Below are 18,691 nucleotides of genomic sequence, written 5' to 3' on the forward strand. Positions count from 1 at the left end.
GAGTTTGTTTATTGAATTATATCTTTTGAATTATCAATTAATTTGTAGCACAATTGAATTCATTCGAATGTATCAATTAATTTGTATGATTCTACTCAGTAATTAATTCAATGAAGACGATTAATATTTGATTTCGAAAAACAAACACGGCTTACTCAGTAACTCACCTCAAACGGTGGCGTTTAGTAACATCAACATATATAATCTTAGAAGCTTTAACGTCTATCTCTCACCCACTTTCCTGGAGGCTATATCTGTCGGAGTAGTTTCCGATGCGGAACAGGAAGAAGAGAGCTCGGTCAGAACCTGGATCAACTAAGCAACCCCAAAGCAAATACTCTAATAACCCACCCGATTTTGCCAACTTGGCGTCTCTTTATCCTTCTTTCAAACCCTTTGTTTTCTTCTCCGGTGAACAATGCCACCAGAGAGCTCACTCGTACCCTCCTTGTACATGATCATGGCGTCAACTGGTATGTTTCAATTGTACAAAGTAATTTGCTCTCAACGAGTGTGTTGTATTTACAAAAGTTCTTATATTCCAGACGGACAGTTTTTTTTTTTTTTTTTTTTTGATAACTTAGGAGTGATCCCAAAGGCCTAAAGACTAATTTCCTAGGGCCGAGGAAAACCATGTTAAATCTCGAATTCCCGTGGCCAATGCTACTCGAACCCAGGTGGTGGGACTTACATCCTTATACCACTGGACCAAGGCGACCGGACGGACAGCTTTGCCCTACTGTTCCTGATAGATCCAATTACATTTATTGGACCAATGACCTTTTGTCCTCTGAGACCATTCAGAGTTTGGGTGGTGACTGAAGCAAAGTTAAGGGCTTTGACATTGGTACAGGTGCCAATTGCATTTATCCTCTCCTTGATGCTTCCCTTTTTGGTTGGAGTTTTGTTGCCTCAGGTTTCTTCTTCGTTTATCATTTTATTCTATTTGGATTGTTCGTAGCTTCTTTACTAGTTGGCTCTATGTTTTCAGTTGGTGCCAATATTGTGATACGCAGATTATACTGTTGTAGCTCTGGAATGGGCAGGTAAGAATGTCAAAAGTAATCCCCATATCTCAGACCTTATTGAGATCAGAGACTCTAAACTTCTTCCACAGCGTTCCTCTGTCCCTGAGGTTGAAAATAGAGAGAATGAGAAAACCATACCTGAGGCAGCCGAAACTTCCGCTATGGTTCAGTCTGATTATCCTGTATATGACAACAAGAGCTATACTGAACCAGCCGTACTACTTGGTGTTGTCAAGGAAAATGAAACGTTCGACTTCTGTATGTCTAATCCTCCATTTTTTGAGACCTTTGAAGAATCAGGCCTTAACCCTAAAACTGCATGTGGTGGAACTCCTGAGGAGATGGTTTGCAATGGTGGGGAGCAAGCTTTTGTGTCCCGTATTATCGAAGATAGTGCTGTACTGAGGCAAAGATTTAGGTAATTTTACCTAACTATACCTTTGGATCTTTTGCTTTCTGGTTTCCATCCACCAGGATTTATCTTTTGCAATCATGTTTTATATCAGGTGGTACACCTCAATGCTTGGGAAGAAGGCTACCCTCAAGCTTTTGATATCTAAGCTTTGGGAAGTGGGTGTTACAATTGTGAAGACCACAGAATTTGTCCAGGGTCATACATTGGGGACTCGCTTGGTCCTTCATGCCCACAGCTAGGAAGATAATAACACCTCCTTTAGTCAAAAAGAGTGTTATTTCATTTATGCTGAGGTAACCTATCTATAACCTTCGTCATCTTTTACATGCTCCGGTAAATATATTTGCTCTGTGACTATATAAAAGTCTCGGGATTTAGTTTTGTCTTGTAGGGCATAAAATGGCAGTACAGTGCCGTTGATGTGCTACAATCAGTTGAAGAATTCTTTAAGAGCTGTGGTGCCTCGTGCAAATTGAGCTCTTCTACATTTTCTGTTGATGTAAGTGCACTACATGTATTGTCTTGTCTTGCCATCTAATCTTGTTTCTACAATATCTCAAGCTCAACAGAGTTCCCTCGTATTGTTGTGTAGATTGTTGCGTCTAATGACCAGTGCAATATAATCTTGAAGAATGTTACTACAGATGTAGTTAGTGCAAGAAGCCACATACATGAAAAACAGTCACTGGTTGGCTCCACTTTGCAAGTCCCTGAAGATAACCTATCTTTTCGCATCTTGGTTTGTTTGGGTTGATTTAAGATATCCCTTACGATTGCATCCACCATTTTAAATTGGCGTATGATGGTGAAATTTCTGTTACAGGTGTTGCACCAGATGCCAGGAACATTGCTTATAAAAGGATCATTACAGCAGAAAGATATCCCAGGTTAGTCATTTTGCTCGGTTACCCCAAATTTTGCTTTAAAGTATTACTTCTTTGTACCAAAACTTTGCTGTAAGTTATCAACGTGAAGAAAACTGAATTGTCCAGTTAAATATGCATATGCAGGAGCAGGATTGTTCTCTATAGTTTTTGGTTCGTTGGAAGAAAATATGAAGTCCAAATTTTGTCAATAACCACTCCCAGGGCACTGTTCTGACTTGAAGAATGGCATCTGGCCAAAGTTGGATGAAAAAGAATATAAAGCACATGTTCATACACAGAAAACACAAGCCGTGTTTTAATTCCTGCGTAAACTGATACAATTCCTCCCAACAGAGGCAAGCAGAAATTTAGTAGCGACATCATGTTGTGGATGAAAGTGTTGCATAGCAGACCGCTCGTGTCTTTCAACCGCATAGATTTACTTGAATGATGACTTGAAAAGGCTTACCTTGCGGGGGAAGATACACACGGCCAAGTAGGAGTACTTAAAAGTTAAAAGTAGTAGAGGAGAGAGAGAGAGAGAGAGAGAGAGGACTCTTTAATTCACGGGATAAAGCAAAGCTACTTTTGCTTTTCTCTCCAGTTTCTCTTTTTTGATCAATCATAGCTTGTGATGAAAAAATGTAAGACCTCTACCAAATACCTATATACATCTTGCAGTGCATGTGGGTGTAGTTATTTTGAATTGTCACTTTCTCTTTTCGCTGGACTTCCTATATTTATAACTTAGGTGATACCGCAACCCTTTGATTCATCTGGATAGAAATGAATCCTTGCGATGATGGATACTTTCTTGATCACATGCCGATCCACTCTAACACACCCTTGCTACCTTCAAAATCCTTGCGTTCTGATGATTTGCGCAACTTTCGTCTTCTCCTTAAGTTGTGCGCTTTGGATCACTCCTCTCCTTCTGGTCAAGCTATGTCCTATATGATGTTTGTAGTCTTCACTTTACTAGTCCCTCTCATAAGTTGTCTGTTCATCAAGACTCCTAGAACCCGACCTTCATCTGTTATGGACGCCAACTCATTCAATGTGCTCGTCCAATTTCCAGAATCTGGGCTTGCCGTCATTGGTTTCTTGACTCTAATATGTTTCTTCAGAATATATAATCTCACACAGCTTCTGTTTCTTGATGATTCAACCTTGGTGAGGCTTGGATATTCACGTGAACTTGACAGGGCCTTACATTACCTAGCCTTCATACTTGTACCTTCATTCCTTGTGGAACTTGTGCACAAGAGCATATTTTTCTCCTCCGCTGAAGTATCATTTCCTTTCATAAAGTCATCTTGTGCTGCATTGAACTTTGTGATATTCTTGCTTGTCGTATTTTCATGGGTTTACCGGACAGGAGTGTTCTTGCTTGTTTGTGTCCTTTTCCGGTTAACCTGTGAGCTGCAGATACTAAGGTTTCGAGGGCTTCACAAGATGTTCGATAGATGTGAACCAGACACCATAGAAGATGTATGTAGGGAACATGTGAGGATCAAGAAACAGTTGTCGGCTACAAGTCACAGGTACAGGTTCTTCATTATAGCGGCCTTTGTTGTGATAAGTACCAGTCAGTTTGTGGCCTTACTGTTGGTTCTTGCCTCAAAGTCTGACACGAGTTTCCTCAGCTCCTGTAATTTGGTGGTAATTCTCTAAAGCTTTGTTGTAATAATTCTTTTACTTTCAGCACTCTGAGTTTAATGGAGCATACATATTCTTCTATCTCAAGGTATGTTCTGCTGTACAGCTAAGCGGATTCTTCTTGTGCTTGTTGGGTGCTGCAAGAATCACACACAGAGCTCAAGGAGTAGTGTGTATTGCAACGAGGTGGCACATGGCTTTGACATGCGCTTCTGAAGCCGTATCACCCGAGAGTGACACTGACTCATCCGACAACATATACATCAATGTCTCATCGTCACTGGATCTATCTTCCTTCTTTCAGGCTAGACAAGCTCTAGGTGCATTACATTGAGATTGCAAGCTCTTTTTTTATTTTTTCTCTATACTTTTCAAAATAACTTGCAAACAATTGATGGGAAAATTACATTGCAGTGGAATACCTGCGACATAACAACAAGGGAATTACGCTATATGGATATGCACTAGATAGGGGATTGCTCCATACGCTCTTTGCATTTGAGTTCTCGCTGGTGATGTGGATCTTGAGCAAGGTCGTGGTTCTATCTTAGAACTCAGTAAGGTAATGAGACAAACAAAAAAACACTGCAAAAGCTTCAATCAAGGCTTTATTTGAAGCCTGATTTTCCCAACGATGGATGCAAGAGAGAGTTCAACTGGATTGTTAATCTACACAGGAACTAACAACTCTGATTGATGCACAACACTTGGCCACAGGTGCTTGACCAAAATAAAATAAAAATTTTGGTCACCTGTTTTACAGATAGAACCAGGTTATTGTCCTGTGGCATTGTTGGGTTTGAATGTTTGATAGACATACATAAATATTGGTTGCTCCAACTGTATCGCTTTTTCTTGAAATTTGTATGTCCCTTTCTCTCACCTGCCATCTCCATCGTTTTCTAATTACTAATAATAGCGTAGCCAATACGAAACAAACTAGAAAGATCCATCTCTTTTCTGAAAATTAGTTTTGATTTTGTTTCTTTATTAACCAATAAATCTGGAAGAAGAAAAGACAAACAATTTGAAGACTGTAGTTTTAGCTCTGTTACACTGACAAAACTTCTAAAGCTAAAACAAATTCCACACAGCACGTATAAAACCCCTGCTTTTGCAGGCTTTAACAGTGTACAATCCTGGGAAAAAATTGCAGGTGTTTAATGATGCATCTCTTATATGAGGTCATGTTCTTGAAGCTTCTTCTTCCATGAGTGCAACCAGATTATGCAGAATGAAGTAGATCTCTTCTTTTCGAGCATGAGCATGCGACCCGTCTGAGACAGTGAATGCTTCAACTTTCTTCTCGATTTCAATCCAACTAACAGCTTTTTCTTTATTCACCCTTCTCTTCTTCATAATCCCTCTCAGCTTCTCCACTGATTCCCACTTCCCATGATCTGCATAAATGCCGGACAGCAATATGTATGGTGCAGACGACTCAGGGTCCAGTTTGAGCAGCTCTTCAGCCGCTTTCTTTCCCAGTTCTACGTTTCCATGGATTCTGGATACTCCTAGAATTGCATTCCAGATTTGCTCATCGGGTTCAAAAGGCATTTTCTCAATCTTGGTCATCAGTTCTTTGAAACAACCGGCACGACCTAGGAGATCTATTAGACATGCGTAATGCTCTTGGTCAGGAACAATCTTGTGCTGAATAGTCATTGACTCAAACCACCTAACTCCTTCCTCTACCAGACCTGAATGACTGCAGGCATTAAGAATCACAACCAGAGTCGTTCGGTTTGGTTGGACTCTGAACTTGATCATTTCATCAAGCATCCACAAGGCCTTGTGGCCAAGCCCATGCTGTGCCAATGCAGATATCATCGTGTTCCACAAAACGCAGTCTTGCCTGTCATCGCAAAGACTGAAAACCTGCTCACTGGCTTGTAAACTCCCTGATTTGGAGTACATATCAATCAAAGAACTGATAACAATCGCATTGGGTCTAACATTGGTACGAATCATGTAGCCATGAATTTGCTTCCCGTGTCTAAGGGATGCAATGCTCGCAGAGGCACATAGACAGCTGCTGAAAGTAAATTGCTCTGGTTTAACCCTCAAAGCAATCATTTTTCTAAACAAGTCAAGCGCTTGGTCCCCCGAGCCTTGCCTAACATATCCAGCAATTAATGCGGTCCAAGAGACTGGATTTTTCTCTGGCATCTCACAGAATAACTTGTCAGCCGCTTCCATATCCCCGAGTTTGGCATATCCGGAGATAAGAGTAGTCCAAATATGAATATCCTTCACTGCCATCTCATCAAAACATCTTTTAGCACTCTCCATCTGACCACACTTAGCATAAGCATCGATGATAGAACACGAAAGCACCACATTTGACAGTAACCCAGCAATCAGAACCTGCCCGTGAGCTTGCCGATTGAGCTGGAGATGCCTCGACTTCACACATGCCGTCAAAAGCCCAGCGAAGCTGAACTCGTTGTACTTGATTCCAGATCTCCTCAACTCTTTATAAAACCACAGAGCTTCGTGTAAATTCCCGTTCTGAGCATACCCAATGACCATCGTGTTCCAGGACACAACATCCCTTTCAGGCATACTATCGAACACGACCCGCGCACGAACCAACATCCCCGATTTGACAAACCCAGAGACCATATTGTTCCACGAATACAAGTTCCTGAGATGCATTTTATCAAACACTTTACACGCATCGATAGGTTTACCGCATTTCATGTACATTCCGATTAAATGATTGGACAAAAGCGTGTTGGGTCTCTTGAATCCAGTAATCTTCAAGTGGCGATGAATCCATTTGCCTTGTTTCAAAGACTTGGTATCTCCACACTGCTGGAGCAATGACGCTAGGAGCTCAAAGGGTAAACGAATCCCTTGTTTCGTCAAGGACTCGAGACGGGATACGGCCTGAGAGAGCTCTTCTTTGGTTGCGTGTCTACTGAGAAACGATCGGGCGACACAGATTGGCCGTTTCCTAGGGTTACTGATGGGCATTGGAGGGAGAAACCACCATGGGAGGAGACTTTAAGGATTTGCTGCGATTCGTTCCCGGCGGACACAAGTCTGAAAGGGTTTGCGCCGGCGAGATTCGCCGGTACGAAATCATATGCCGTCGGAATGGGTTTAGAAACCGGATCTGGTTTCGGCTTTGGTATGGATCATACAAAACAAAGACAATCCTTTTTCAATTTTGGGCTTAGGCCCTTCAGCCCACGGCCTTCTTGTTCTATCATAATGGATCTTCTTGTTACTTATGATTTGGGTGGATGACTAACATAATAATGCCAGTACTAGTCCTCTAAAATAATTTGGATGATTTATGGATAATATGTATCTCGTAGATCGCCAATACTTAATCTCCAATTGTGAAATATTACATGTAGGCATAGCTAAAATGTCGCAAACAAAGCCTTTTTTTTTTTCTCTTTTTTTAGTGAACAACGGTAACGTTATAGCCAACGATGGCATCACCGGTCTTGGGATCGAACCAATTGGTGTGAGCAATAGCGTAGCCACGAGCCATCCGGAACATTCCCGTACCGCCGACAATAGGCATTTCTCGGATCGGGTTCATGACCGAGTTCTTCCCGATCATGCTTATGGTGCTGTCCTTGTACGGACCGTCCTCAAAACAGAAGCTCATTGCCATTATTAGACCTACCTCTTCTTTACCTATCCCAACCATGCAAAACCGGTTATTATTGATGTACTAAACCCGTGCTATAATATTTGAAGAAACAAAAACAATATAGTACGTACATGAAGAACCGTAAAGGCCTTGCGCCCGGCCAACGAGTTTGGATTTGGGATCAGCGGTCTCTGTGAGAGCATCGTCGACCATGAACACAGCCCCGAACAACGTCGGGGATTTTTCCGTGTCGGTGCCCTGAGCCACCTTAACGGCGGTCGGATTCTTGCCGCTCAAGGTGTCATGGAAATAGAACTGAAGGTTTGTTACCTTCTCTTTCCCTGTTTCCTCGAGACGGTTAGCCCAGCTGTACAGTCTCGATCCTTGAGCAGCCAGTGGCAGTATTGTTATCAACAAAACTAGCATTCTTGGTACATCGTCCGCCTTTGCCAGTTTCATTCTTTTTCTTTCGAATGGGCTCTAAATTGTAACAAAGTGTTTGTAATTGTGAAAGTAAAATGAGTTTCCTCATGTGATTGGTAAAATCTGTATTTATTTGTGGGGAACCAACATCCCACATGACTAACTACACTCAGTCTATGTTAGCTCAACCAAACTAAAAAAGGATCTAAGAAAAAGTATGAAAACAAAATGTGACAAAGTCAGTATGTGGTGGCGTAATGGTTCACCTAATAATTTTAATTGTTTGGATTAACTAATTAATCAACTCTATGTTATTGAATTGGTGTGTAACCTATAATTGGTGATGCTGGTGACTTGTGTGTTAATTTTATGGCAGAAAAATTTGTGTCATATAGTATTTAATTATTTGAAAGTGAAAAAATATATTTAAAATAATTATTGTACAATGGGAAATTCATATATGTAAAACCTGGAAATTCGGTAAACTCGCCAAGATTAGCTTTGCTCTGCTATTATAGCCGTTGAATTGAATCTGCATGCATAAGAAAAATTAGAAAGAAAATTATGGAGGGTGTAAAAGAAAAATACAATTAAAGTAACGGTTTTTAATTTTAGTTTGGTTTAATTCGAATTTTCTTCTTCTTATCATCATCCCTATCATAGTCATCAACAACACAACATAATTCTTCAATTTGCACTGAAGCTTAATTCGTCAAAAGCATGATTCAACAATCATGTAGAGACTATGATTCTGCTATTTGCCATCTTTAAAGGAATCTGTAAATTTTCCGCCAACCAGCTTGAACCTATAACTCTTCCGTCGAAAACATGATTCATCCATTTTTTTTGAAAAACATGAACCAAAACTCACATATAATTCTTTTGTCGCAAACATGATTCGTCATTTTTTTGTGCTAAATCTAACTAGGATCACTCAGAAAACTCGGTTCATATTAATTCATGTGTAGTAATCTAAAGGATGTCTCGTGGATTGTAGTGACTTTTCCGAATATTTTTTCTTGTTCCATTACCTCACTTAGAAATGAATCATTTATGCTTCAAGTTCAAGTCCCCTAGCTTCCTATGTAACCTGATGTAAATACTCAAGCTATCCAGAAGTAAACTAGCCAATAGATCTTGAAAAGAACATCCAAATTTGACGAGGGGCGAAACTGATCTTTGATTTTATACAACCCTCTTTTGTTGGTTGCATAATTTTATTTGGAAAAGAAAATTCCACAATTTTCAACTAAAAATATGAATTCCTTGAGATTTCTGTCAAAAATATGATTCTTTTTAATATTTTTTTTTTTAACATACACGAAAATCAGTTTTTTTTGTTTACCAAAATTTGATTTCACTATAAGGTCAGATATTAAAATGATAGAAGTTTGTTCAGAGGTAGCAAAAGACAAAAGTTTCAGCCTACAACCGAACAACATCTATCACTTTAGGGAATGTTATTGGTTCACTAATTTGTCCAAATTTTTTTGTGTGCAAACGCCAATATATTAAAAGGAAGCAGACCAAAGGTAGTTCTTCTCCACAAGAGGAAAAGATTGGTATAGACGACAAGGAATAGAGAGCAACCTTAGCAAGAGAGTCATCCTCTGTATCATTTAAACGAGGAATGAAAACAAAGGAGACAAAGGAGAAGGAGTCCTTGAGTCTAGAAATATCATTGAGGATTCTCGTAATCGCCTTATGGCTCCCAGTCGTCTTGATCAGCGTGATGATCACTTGAGAATCAGAATAGCCCTTTAGAGATCGGACTGAAGTTAGATGAGCGAAGGAAATGATGTGCAACATTTCATTTCGCATTGCAAACGCCTCTATAGCAAGTATAGACGGCACAATTCTTTATTGATTATGAAAATCAACCACATGGATTTTGAAATGTGGATTTTGAGATTATTGTTAACTCTCTCAAGTAGTCAATTCCCATCGAAGTTTTACCTTATTTTATTTTCCAGTGAATCGAGTACAATTAAGGAATATTTCATCCTAGAAAAATGAAGATACATATAACATATATAACAGTAAATTGGGACAAAAGCCCAGATAAGAAAAAGAAGACCTGTACTGTACTAAGAAAATACACAGAAATCAAAACTAAAGAATGTGAAGTGTTGTAACTAGACAAACTTTTGTCTGTACAGAGACCACAAACAACACAAAAACGAATCCGACATCACTCTTCTCAGATATGCTGATTGATCAGTTATAAGATCCCTGAGGCTTGTCTTTGGAAAATTTCATTCAGTCTATTGGGAGTCTAGAGATGGCACCTTCTTCTTCCTAGTATTCAGGGCTGTACAGACTTATCAGATGTTCTTCGTTCATGCTCTTTCTTGACTCGTGCCATCTTACTTGTTCTGAAGACCCAAAGATGAAACCAGCATTAATAATGGCAACACAAGATGCAAATATGATCGAAGATGGAAAAGGCAGGTATTTTTTTTTACCTGAAGAAGCTTGTTGTTCCTCTTCTCTTGTGCCATGTAGTATCATTGTGCCTGTGAGCACAGTTATGAATCCACATAATTCAGAAGCTACACTGGCTGCATCTTGCCCAGACCAATCCTGTGAAAACCGAGTTTCAATGTCAAGTGTTCCCTTTAACTGATCTTTTGGGAATCTCAACGTTATCTAGTTGAACCTACCTTGAACATTATTGCACTAGCAACAATTGTGAGAGTTGTAAACATTACATAGTATACTGGAGAAACAATTGCTGCATTGAATGTGTCCAAAGCCTGCAAAAAATCATAACAGTAATAATCTTAGGACTCAAGTCGAGACGGGAATGGTATGCCAAATAGAAACACGTAAAAGTATCAGTAAGTCCAAGTGAAATTTTAGAGTTCCTATGTTTGCCGGAAAAAGAGACATGCAATGCTACAGATGCAGCTATCCAGACCCTGGAATTAAGTTGAGGAATGATCTACTGATTAAATTTTCGTTTTAACAATATAAATGTTCTACTTTCACTTGCATACTAACTTATTGACTCCAGAGTATATATAGCCTTTCCAAAAAGTATCTGGTGTAAAGAGCTTACCTTGTTTAGGTAAATCAATTGTGTAACTACACAGGTTGCTGCAACCATGACAAAAAGCCACGTCTGTGGATACCCGATCTGGCTTACTCCCTCCATTGTTAATTTTATCGCAATTCCAATAGCTTTTATGCTCATAACCTGTTTAAAGACACAAACAAGAAATAACTAGAGCAATAAGTGCACAAGAACATAGAAATGGAGTTCGAAAAGTAAATCCAAGATGCTCAGATTAACCAACTTACAGTGAGAGCACCCATTAACGAACATATTCCGATATAAACCAGAATGTTTGTTTGGCCGCACAGGGGTTCAAAATGCAGAATTAAAGCGAGGACAATTGACATGGTTATTGCTACGTAGATAAGAAAAGCTGTTTCATAGATAAGAAAGGAAAATTGTGTTTCTCTCAGATAAACAACTGCACAGAAGGCAGGATACTGACTACTGAGAAAGAGAGAGAGAGCTACCTGGCTGAGTAGCCAGATTCCATATTTCTTCAACAGAATTTGGAGTCTGCTCCTTTGGTGCGTGTATGACAATAACAACGGAGCCGACAATGCAAGAAACACATCCGAGAACTCCCATTTTCTTAAGTTTTTCTTTTAATAAGAAATGTGCCAAAACAGCACTAGTAAATGAGTGAAAAAGAGAGGTTAGTCAGAAAAATAAATATCACACAGAAACAGAAGTGAGTAACTGAGCAATGTGATCACATACATACATACATACCTGATGATTATACTTAAAGCACCAAGAGGGGTAACGAGTACAGCCGGTGCATAAATATAAGCCACAAAGTTTGCAGCTTCTCCAACAATCACTAGACAATTATAAAGAAAACATAAATCTTTGTTTAGAACAGGGACAAGGCAGTCCAATAAGAGAGAGTAAAAACACTAACTTGTGATCATGCCCGCCCACCAAAGAGGCTCTAATAAGTATGTATAACCTCCATACCCTGTACCATCAAGTTGAATCACACAATACAATGTAAGATATCCATAGTGGTTTGCTGTTTCAGATGATTAAAGCTATAAAACTAATTTGATAACTGTTATAGAATCCATTAAAGCTACACACAGTAATAGACGGACGTTACATATCAGAGCAATAACGTGAATTGGTAAGAAGTAGCAAGAGTGATAAAAAGGGAAATAATGAGAAAGGGGTAGAAGAAGGAGGAGGAGGAGGAGGAGACCTGCTCGGGTGCCAATAGCACCAGCTCGTTTGAGACCTTTCTTCTTAAGAATGAAGCTAGAACCAATGAAAACACTTGAGGCTACAGCTAGTATCAACCCCTTCCCATTGTCCGACTCCATTCCCCTTGTAGAAGCCAAAACAAAAATAACCCTAAAATATTCTGAAATCGGAAGCTAAATTGAAGTCAAATCTATGGTCTAACAGAACAGCGCTCTCTTCTCGTGTAATCCTATCTCCTCCTTGTTGATTTCTCCGGGATGTATTATATAATCCGATCAGAAGCAATTTGAAAGGAGCTGGTAAAAGAGAGAGGAGATGATGGAAGATGGATGACGAAAGAGAAGCGAACAAGTGGTCCGATGCAACGCGGCCGTCTGAGACGACTTGTGCGATTTTGGCTTGCTGCTGAATATTCAAAATCAAATGGGAGAAGAGAGAGAAGAGAGAAGAGAGAGAGAGAGATCTGGTTCGATTACAAAGCTCTCTCTCTCTCTCTGTGTTTACCTCTGGCGAGACGACAGCTCAGGAAAATTCGTGGGTCTTGCCGAGTCTAAACCGGGTCCGGTACGCGTTTCGGTTTAATTAATAATAATTCACAATTGTCTTACTAGGCTGCTATAGTACATTACATTACATCACCATCACTACTGTATCGTGTAGCCATCGGCAACATTCAGCAGCCAGCGTTGGCTCAATTTCTTCTTCTTTTGGAATTTTCAATTCGTTTGTATAATTCATTCTCTCATTGGATTTGGTAACCACATTAACCATTTCTCACCTAATTACTTCACTTTATACTTTTTAACGGTTCATTCATATATAAAACAAAAAGAAGGAGAGTATCTAAGGAGCATTGGGTACGATCACGTTGGCCTCTCTATATTGTTATTGCGTGAGGAAACAAATACAAAACTAAGCAAGCACATGGTGCGTATCATCAACCATTACACGGATTTATTATCATCATGTTGTATGTTACTACTGATTTTTTTAATTAGCCACCAAAACAATATATGAAATTTTCTTTTCTTTTTTTTTTTTTGTCAAATTTGATCTACTATGAATTTGTCGTACATACTCATTTTTATTTAAACCACAGTTGGCCATGATGATGATTATAAGAAATTAAGAATTACTTGGAACAGCACTCAAACTCTCTTTGGACCAGCCTTCCTAATTGACTTGATTTCATTGTGGACGAGTAATATGCTCACTTTTTATTGGGCTTTGTACAAAAGGGCCCAATCGTATGCCTGCTCTTGTTAAGCCTAGTATAAAAGGCCCAATCGTATATGCCAGGTAACGGATCAACCATTTAAATCTCTCATCGCTTTTGTCTTATTTGCTTACTTGTTAGAAAATATCCATTTTTGTCCAAAAAAAAAGAAAATATCCATTTTTCTAATTGGTTTGTTTTTATTATGCTCTATATTATTGGACAAAAATGCTATGAAAAAGCGTTATTTACTTAATTTAGCAGAATCAGAAAAAGCCACATTAAAAACCTTTTTTATTATTAATTAATTATTAGGAAAATATCAATGCCTAGAGATGATATCACAGTCCATAGCTAAGAAACTTGTAGAAACCACCGCTAAAACCCTAGATCGGAATCTAAGGAGAGATCTCACCACAATCGGCGATCAGAACAGGCTTCGTGGGCTTTCCAGACAAAGAGCCGATCTTCTCAATAGCCTTAACAACGTCCAAGCCTTCAATCACCTGACCAAACACCACATGCTTGCCATCGAGCCACCCAGTCTTCACGGTGCAGATGAAGAACTGAGATCCGTTAGTGTTGGCACCAGCGTTCGCCATCGACAAAATCCCAGGTCCTGTGTGCTTCCTCTCGAAATTCTCGTCCTCAAACTTGGCTCCGTAGATCGATTCCCCTCCCGTGCCGTTCCCGGCGGTGAAATCTCCTCCTTGGCACATGAAGTCAGGGATCACCCGGTGGAACGATGAGCCTTTGAAGTGTAGTGGCTTCCCGCTACGTCCCACGCCTTTCTCTCCCGTGCACAGCGCTCTGAAATTCTCAGCCGTCTTCGGGGTCTTGTCCGTGTAAAGCTCCATCACGATCTTTCCCGCCGCTGCACCGCCGATGGTCATGTCGAAGAAAACTTTGGGATGCAACGCCATTGTTGCTCGATTGATTTGGTCTGAAGGATTTAGAAAAAGAGTGTGTTTGTGTGTGTGTAGTTTCTGCTATTCATTGTGGAGATATTTATAGAGAGGGAGAGGATGAGAGTAAGAAAAATAGAAATATCTTGGTGAAAAAAAGATATTATTATTGGCCGTTAGATTGATACACGTGTTGGGATCTCCTTTGATTTTTGAACCGTGGTTGGGTTGGGTTTTTTGACCACGGTAAATGCTCTTTAATTATCCAATACAAAATCAACACGTGTAGTTCTTCTTTAGTGTTTAATGGAAATATTGTATTTTTCTTGATTTTGAATATATATAATTAACAAAAAAAATTATGGAAATATTGCGTTAAAATTAACAAATATACAAAAGAAGAAATCGTTACTACAAAAAGGATATATATTAGAGAATAATGGTATTTTACTATTTCGAGATGTATTTTTAATAATGAAAAGAAAAAACAGAAAAATATTGTATCCCAAACAATTAGGAAAAAAAGGAAATCTTCACTAAAAATAAATTACAAAAAAGAAAGAAAGTGTACCAACAATAACAAAAAAAAAAATAGAAGAACCGAAAATATTCTGTATTCTTAAGTTTTAAATATCCAATGATAATTAAGGAAAAAACGGAAATCATTTAATTACAAACAGGAAAAAAATAATATTGTCTGAATATCCTATAATCCTATATCATAGTTTTATTTCATATAAATACAATGCATTATCCAATAAGGATCACTGGTTCTGTGAATAATGCTTTTTCTGATATTGGGCCTAACTAAAACCCATTACTCTCGTATGCACGATCCAATAAGGACATTTAAGAGGAATTGATTACTTGGAATTCACGTACAAGAGAAACAGAGTTTATTTAACAAGAGAAACAAAAATTACAAATATTATTGGCTGGGATTAATGTAAAGATATATATAGAAACATCAAACATCATCTACATAGAATTCAACAAAGCAACAAGGGAATATTATTATTTGGCATCGCTCACTTTTCTTGAATTAAATTAAGAAAGACAGAGAATTATATATGTATCTCAATCAAGGATGAGAAGGGAAAGGAGGCCATTTCCCGAACTTAGGGTGCGGAATGTACTTAGGTGGGAAAGACGGGAACTTGGGAAGTGGTGGACATGGCTTCTTTGGGATCACCACTACTGGTGGCTTGTATATCGGTTTGTAGATAGGCACAGAGGGCTTGTGAATTGGTGGTGGACATGGCTTCTTTGGCTTGTAAATAGGCACTGGTTGCTTGTAGATGGGCTTATGTGCGATCTTTGGTGGAAAAGGCTTCTTGTGGATCACCACTGGTGGCTTGTGTATAGGCACCGGAGCCTTGTAGATAGGCACTGGAGCCTTGTAGATGGGCTTATGTGAAATCTTTGGTGGACACGGCTTCTTGGGGATCACCACTGGTGGCTTGTAGATTGGAGGACAAGGCTTCTTGATCTTTGGAAACGATAAATCGGGGACATGGAACTTAGGCATATGCCAAAAGAACTTTGAGATGCAAACTTCTGGTGAGAACTTAAGACTTTGTTTGAGACCAAAAACATGGTTTTCGCCGGATTTCGATAGGAAAATGATCTTGGAGGCCTCGAGGCCGTTGTGGGTCGGACAAGGGGTGCCGGAGGTGCTGTATAGATGAGCATAGCAAGCTTCTTTAAGGGCTCCATCGTCTCCAACAATGTCATTAGGCATATTGAGGTGAAACTTTCCGGTTTCGCCAATTTCCCCGCTTCCTTTAGTAACAAAAGGGGCTTTTGAATCGGCAGCCTTGCATTCTATCGTCACTCGGAGTCCTATTTTCAAACATAAGCGTTAGTTTGAAAGTCACAACTAAACAAAACAAACAAAAAGTGTTTTGTTTCATATACATAATCAGTCAACTTATATTTGGAGGGAGAAGGGACAGTACTTATCGACCAGAACACTATATATGACTTGATCGAGTATAACTGTATAAGATTAAAAAGCATATATCATTGCAATATGCATTAAACCTGAGAATGCATTGGGGATCTTGATTTTGCTGCTTTCTGCATTGCCGTAGCCAACTACTTCGACATCGCCAACGACCTTAACGTCACGGATAAGGGAATGAGCCACAGAACAGAGAGCAAACACAACGAGGAGGCAGTAAGCACCTCCATTTTTAGGTAATATCCTCATCAGATTATCTTTGTGTTGAAGACTAATGTAACTCTTAGAGGAGAAAGAAGATAATATGGTTCTACTGAGATCGCCTCTCGTGTATATTTATAGGTCGCTTACGGCCATTATTTTGATAAATTCATGGGGTTTATAATTACTTTTGTTTTATTATAAAGTTTCGGTTACAAAACTTCAAATACTTGGTGGTACTGTAGCCACGTGAATATACGAGTGTTACTTTCATCTTCTTTAATCATTTTAGTCTTCTACTTATCGTTCGATACATATATGCTCAATCATCGGTTCAACTCTTTTTTCGTTTTAAAAGAATGAGAACCAACAAAATCAACTGAAGTTAATATGGATATGGCTTTGATACGAATACGATGTATAATGGTATCAATTTGGTTTTAGTCGAGTTTCGAACTTTTTTTTACTAATCTGTCTCAAATTTCAGTTGTTTAAGTTGTTATAATTAATTAAATATAACAACGTTAACGTACGTAGATGAATATATCTTATTATATAAATGAGATCGTATAACAATATAATAGTGTCTACCGTCTACGTACCACCGACCCCAAAATTAAATCGTCTCACATGAGAGCCTTTAGAGGATAATAAACTTCTTAATTTATAGTTTATTTGCCCCCAAAAACAGATATAAGGAGGGTTCACGTTTATCCTAATCACCTAAATATGTGGAGTGATATAGACAATATAATCTTCTATCGTCTTAATTAGATAAACCAAGTCATGAGTTTGAGCACTACGAACCAAGTCATGAGTTTGAGCACTACGAAGTACAACTCACTAGCTAGTAGCTAGCTACGCCTATATATAATTTGGTGATTAGCTACGTCTATATATAATTTGGTGATTAGATCCACAGAGAAAACATATCTATAGCTACATTAGTTTCGAGTGGTTATAGCTAGGAGAGTCACGTACTCACGTACATTCTGTGAATATGTGAATGGTTAAAAATGAAAATGTGTAGTCGGTGACCAAATTCGACCATATTAATATACGACACACAATGATAAAGCTAACATCATCACAAGGCTATAAACAGTAATAGAAATTGAGAATAACGTAGTTGGTGATACATCCACATCTCAAATCCTTGAATTAACATAGTCATGTATTTTACCACTATGGCTAAATACGGCATGCATACATGCAAGGCGCATGACCATCTCTCTAAGTAACAAAAAAGGTAACAGTTTATATAGGTTTTAATAAAAGTATATACAATATTTGTTGATGAAATTGGTTAGTGGGGGAATTTGTGATAAGTTAATTAATATATATGGTTATTGGTTAGAAAGCAGAAATCGAACTACTAATTTTTATGACATTACTTTCTTATTATAAATCTTTTTGAAGCTGGCAAAGGCCCCTCAGCCACAATTCCTGACTATCATATAAAAGAAAAAACATCCAGCTCAAACACACTGTCTGTTTTATTCTTCTCTCAACTACTTTATACATTCATATATATTCACAAATATACAATGCATGTGTATATACCACAAATATATATAACCTGTTAACTGTGTATACATTATCTGATATGTTGTATAACCATTCTCGAAATCTGAACGATCATCAGGCTCTATAATGTGGATTAAATCGCGATTTGATAACAAACATGTAGTAATGTAATCAACCCTTAACAAATATAAAATATAACGTTTCAAACTGTAAAATATGTAATCAACCCTTTTACATATATTTTTCAAACCGTAAACAGTAAAAAATGTTTCCCGACGATCCTTAACTTCAAGCCTTCAAGGCTTCAACAGAGCGAGCGACTACATTTTGAAGTAACTTAATGCAATTAAGAAAGTATAGTCTTTAGACTGTTTGTATGCATTGATCGCATTTATAAACTAATTGTTAAGATCTACATAGAAATATATAATTCATACAACATGCATAAATATAGATATAGATATATAATCAATAGCATAATTTTGTAGGTGGTATGTCTAAATCATCCGTCTCCTATATAGGTTATACCGACCATGACTTATATATATTGTTCATTACTTTATAGAGACCCAATATACGTATAGATCATTCATTAAATAGATAGGTTTGCATTT

General features: G+C 38.4%; 7 protein-coding genes across 9 annotated transcripts; 2 read left to right on the forward strand and 5 right to left on the reverse strand.

Annotated features, from left to right (window-relative positions):
• The first annotated feature begins 244 nt into the window (after positions 1–244).
• On the forward strand, positions 245–3,028 carry LOC17888846 (U6 small nuclear RNA (adenine-(43)-N(6))-methyltransferase). The gene is given in 10 exon segments (XM_023784478.1): positions 245–415; positions 417–473; positions 585–916; positions 1,017–1,446; positions 1,535–1,645; positions 1,647–1,738; positions 1,836–1,942; positions 2,036–2,182; positions 2,267–2,330; positions 2,454–3,028. Coding segments are annotated over 10 exon segments (1,551 nt in total). The 5' UTR covers positions 245–272; the 3' UTR covers positions 2,522–3,028.
• A 67-nt stretch (positions 3,029–3,095) lies between these two features.
• LOC17887639 lies at positions 3,096–4,867 on the forward strand. Of its 2 annotated transcripts, none has more exons than XM_006294236.2 (3): positions 3,096–3,971; positions 4,057–4,288; positions 4,383–4,867. In XM_006294236.2, the coding sequence occupies exons 1-3, from the start codon at positions 3,096–3,098 to the stop codon at positions 4,517–4,519; spliced, it is 1,245 nt and encodes a 414-aa protein (XP_006294298.1). In that variant the 3' UTR covers positions 4,520–4,867. The 2 variants fall into 2 exon arrangements, with proteins under 2 accessions (XP_006294298.1, XP_006294297.2); XM_006294235.2 differs by having other exon boundaries at positions 3,102–3,971; positions 4,075–4,288.
• A 68-nt stretch (positions 4,868–4,935) lies between these two features.
• On the reverse strand, positions 4,936–7,173 carry LOC17889625 (pentatricopeptide repeat-containing protein At2g21090). The gene has a single exon (XM_006296075.2). The coding sequence runs from the start codon at positions 6,945–6,947 to the stop codon at positions 5,154–5,156; it is 1,794 nt and encodes a 597-aa protein (XP_006296137.1). The 5' UTR covers positions 6,948–7,173; the 3' UTR covers positions 4,936–5,153.
• Positions 7,174–7,284: 111 nt separating this feature from the next.
• On the reverse strand, positions 7,285–8,088 carry LOC17888332 (dirigent protein 23). Its single transcript, XM_006294994.2, has 2 exons — positions 7,713–8,088; positions 7,285–7,625 (listed from the first exon to the last, which is right to left on the reverse strand). Exons 1-2 carry the CDS (start codon positions 8,038–8,040, stop codon positions 7,384–7,386), a joined length of 570 nt encoding a protein of 189 aa, XP_006295056.1. The 5' UTR covers positions 8,041–8,088; the 3' UTR covers positions 7,285–7,383.
• A 1,854-nt stretch (positions 8,089–9,942) lies between these two features.
• Positions 9,943–12,766, reverse strand: LOC17888318 (probable magnesium transporter NIPA6). 2 transcript variants are annotated; one of them, XM_006294519.2, is made up of 9 exons: positions 12,264–12,755; positions 11,967–12,023; positions 11,795–11,885; positions 11,533–11,693; positions 11,308–11,435; positions 11,066–11,203; positions 10,668–10,760; positions 10,470–10,587; positions 9,943–10,379 (listed from the first exon to the last, which is right to left on the reverse strand). In XM_006294519.2, the coding sequence occupies exons 1-9, from the start codon at positions 12,382–12,384 to the stop codon at positions 10,303–10,305; spliced, it is 984 nt and encodes a 327-aa protein (XP_006294581.1). In that variant the 5' UTR covers positions 12,385–12,755; the 3' UTR covers positions 9,943–10,302. The 2 variants fall into 2 exon arrangements, with proteins under 2 accessions (XP_006294581.1, XP_023640507.1); XM_023784739.1 differs by lacking the exons at positions 9,943–10,379; positions 10,470–10,587; positions 10,668–10,760 and adding an exon at positions 10,801–10,925 and having other exon boundaries at positions 12,264–12,766.
• A 989-nt stretch (positions 12,767–13,755) lies between these two features.
• Positions 13,756–14,488, reverse strand: LOC17888117 (peptidyl-prolyl cis-trans isomerase CYP19-2). Its single transcript, XM_006295898.2, has one exon. It carries the CDS (start codon positions 14,402–14,404, stop codon positions 13,880–13,882), a length of 525 nt encoding a protein of 174 aa, XP_006295960.1. The 5' UTR covers positions 14,405–14,488; the 3' UTR covers positions 13,756–13,879.
• An 808-nt stretch (positions 14,489–15,296) lies between these two features.
• On the reverse strand, positions 15,297–16,657 carry LOC17888278 (proline-rich protein 2). The gene is made up of 2 exons (XM_006294591.2): positions 16,430–16,657; positions 15,297–16,228 (listed from the first exon to the last, which is right to left on the reverse strand). The coding sequence occupies exons 1-2, from the start codon at positions 16,596–16,598 to the stop codon at positions 15,468–15,470; spliced, it is 930 nt and encodes a 309-aa protein (XP_006294653.1). The 5' UTR covers positions 16,599–16,657; the 3' UTR covers positions 15,297–15,467.
• Positions 16,658–18,691: the final 2,034 nt, after the last annotated feature.

This window comes from Capsella rubella, unplaced genomic scaffold (assembly GCF_000375325.1).
Source record: "Capsella rubella cultivar Monte Gargano unplaced genomic scaffold, Caprub1_0 scaffold_4, whole genome shotgun sequence".
NCBI classification, from domain to species: Eukaryota; Viridiplantae; Streptophyta; class Magnoliopsida; order Brassicales; family Brassicaceae; genus Capsella; species Capsella rubella.

Bases quoted from the DNA above. Each gene is read 5' to 3' on its own strand.
- LOC17888318 (XM_006294519.2), bottom strand. From the start codon at position 12,384: ATGGAGTCGGACAATGGGAAGGGGTTGATACTAGCTGTAGCCTCAAGT. The intron at 10,761-11,065 runs GTAAGCTCTTTA...GATTTTTTGCAG, and splicing joins AATTGATTTACCTAAACAAG to GCTTTGGACACATTCAATGC. The intron at 10,588-10,667 runs GTAGGTTCAACT...CGGTTTTCACAG, and splicing joins CTAGTGCAATAATGTTCAAG to GATTGGTCTGGGCAAGATGC.
- LOC17888117 (XM_006295898.2), bottom strand. From the start codon at position 14,404: ATGGCGTTGCATCCCAAAGTTTTCTTCGACATGACCATCGGCGGTGCA.
- LOC17888278 (XM_006294591.2), bottom strand. From the start codon at position 16,598: ATGAGGATATTACCTAAAAATGGAGGTGCTTACTGCCTCCTCGTTGTG. The intron at 16,229-16,429 runs GTTTAATGCATA...GTTTGAAAATAG, and splicing joins GATCCCCAATGCATTCTCAG to GACTCCGAGTGACGATAGAA.
- LOC17888332 (XM_006294994.2), bottom strand. From the start codon at position 8,040: ATGAAACTGGCAAAGGCGGACGATGTACCAAGAATGCTAGTTTTGTTG. The intron at 7,626-7,712 runs GTACGTACTATA...TGGTTGGGATAG, and splicing joins AGGCCTTTACGGTTCTTCAT to GTAAAGAAGAGGTAGGTCTA.
- LOC17889625 (XM_006296075.2), bottom strand. From the start codon at position 6,947: ATGCCCATCAGTAACCCTAGGAAACGGCCAATCTGTGTCGCCCGATCG.
- LOC17887639 (XM_006294236.2), top strand. From the start codon at position 3,096: ATGAATCCTTGCGATGATGGATACTTTCTTGATCACATGCCGATCCAC. The intron at 3,972-4,056 runs GTAATTCTCTAA...TTCTATCTCAAG, and splicing joins TCAGCTCCTGTAATTTGGTG to GTATGTTCTGCTGTACAGCT. The intron at 4,289-4,382 runs GTGCATTACATT...ATTACATTGCAG, and splicing joins TCAGGCTAGACAAGCTCTAG to TGGAATACCTGCGACATAAC.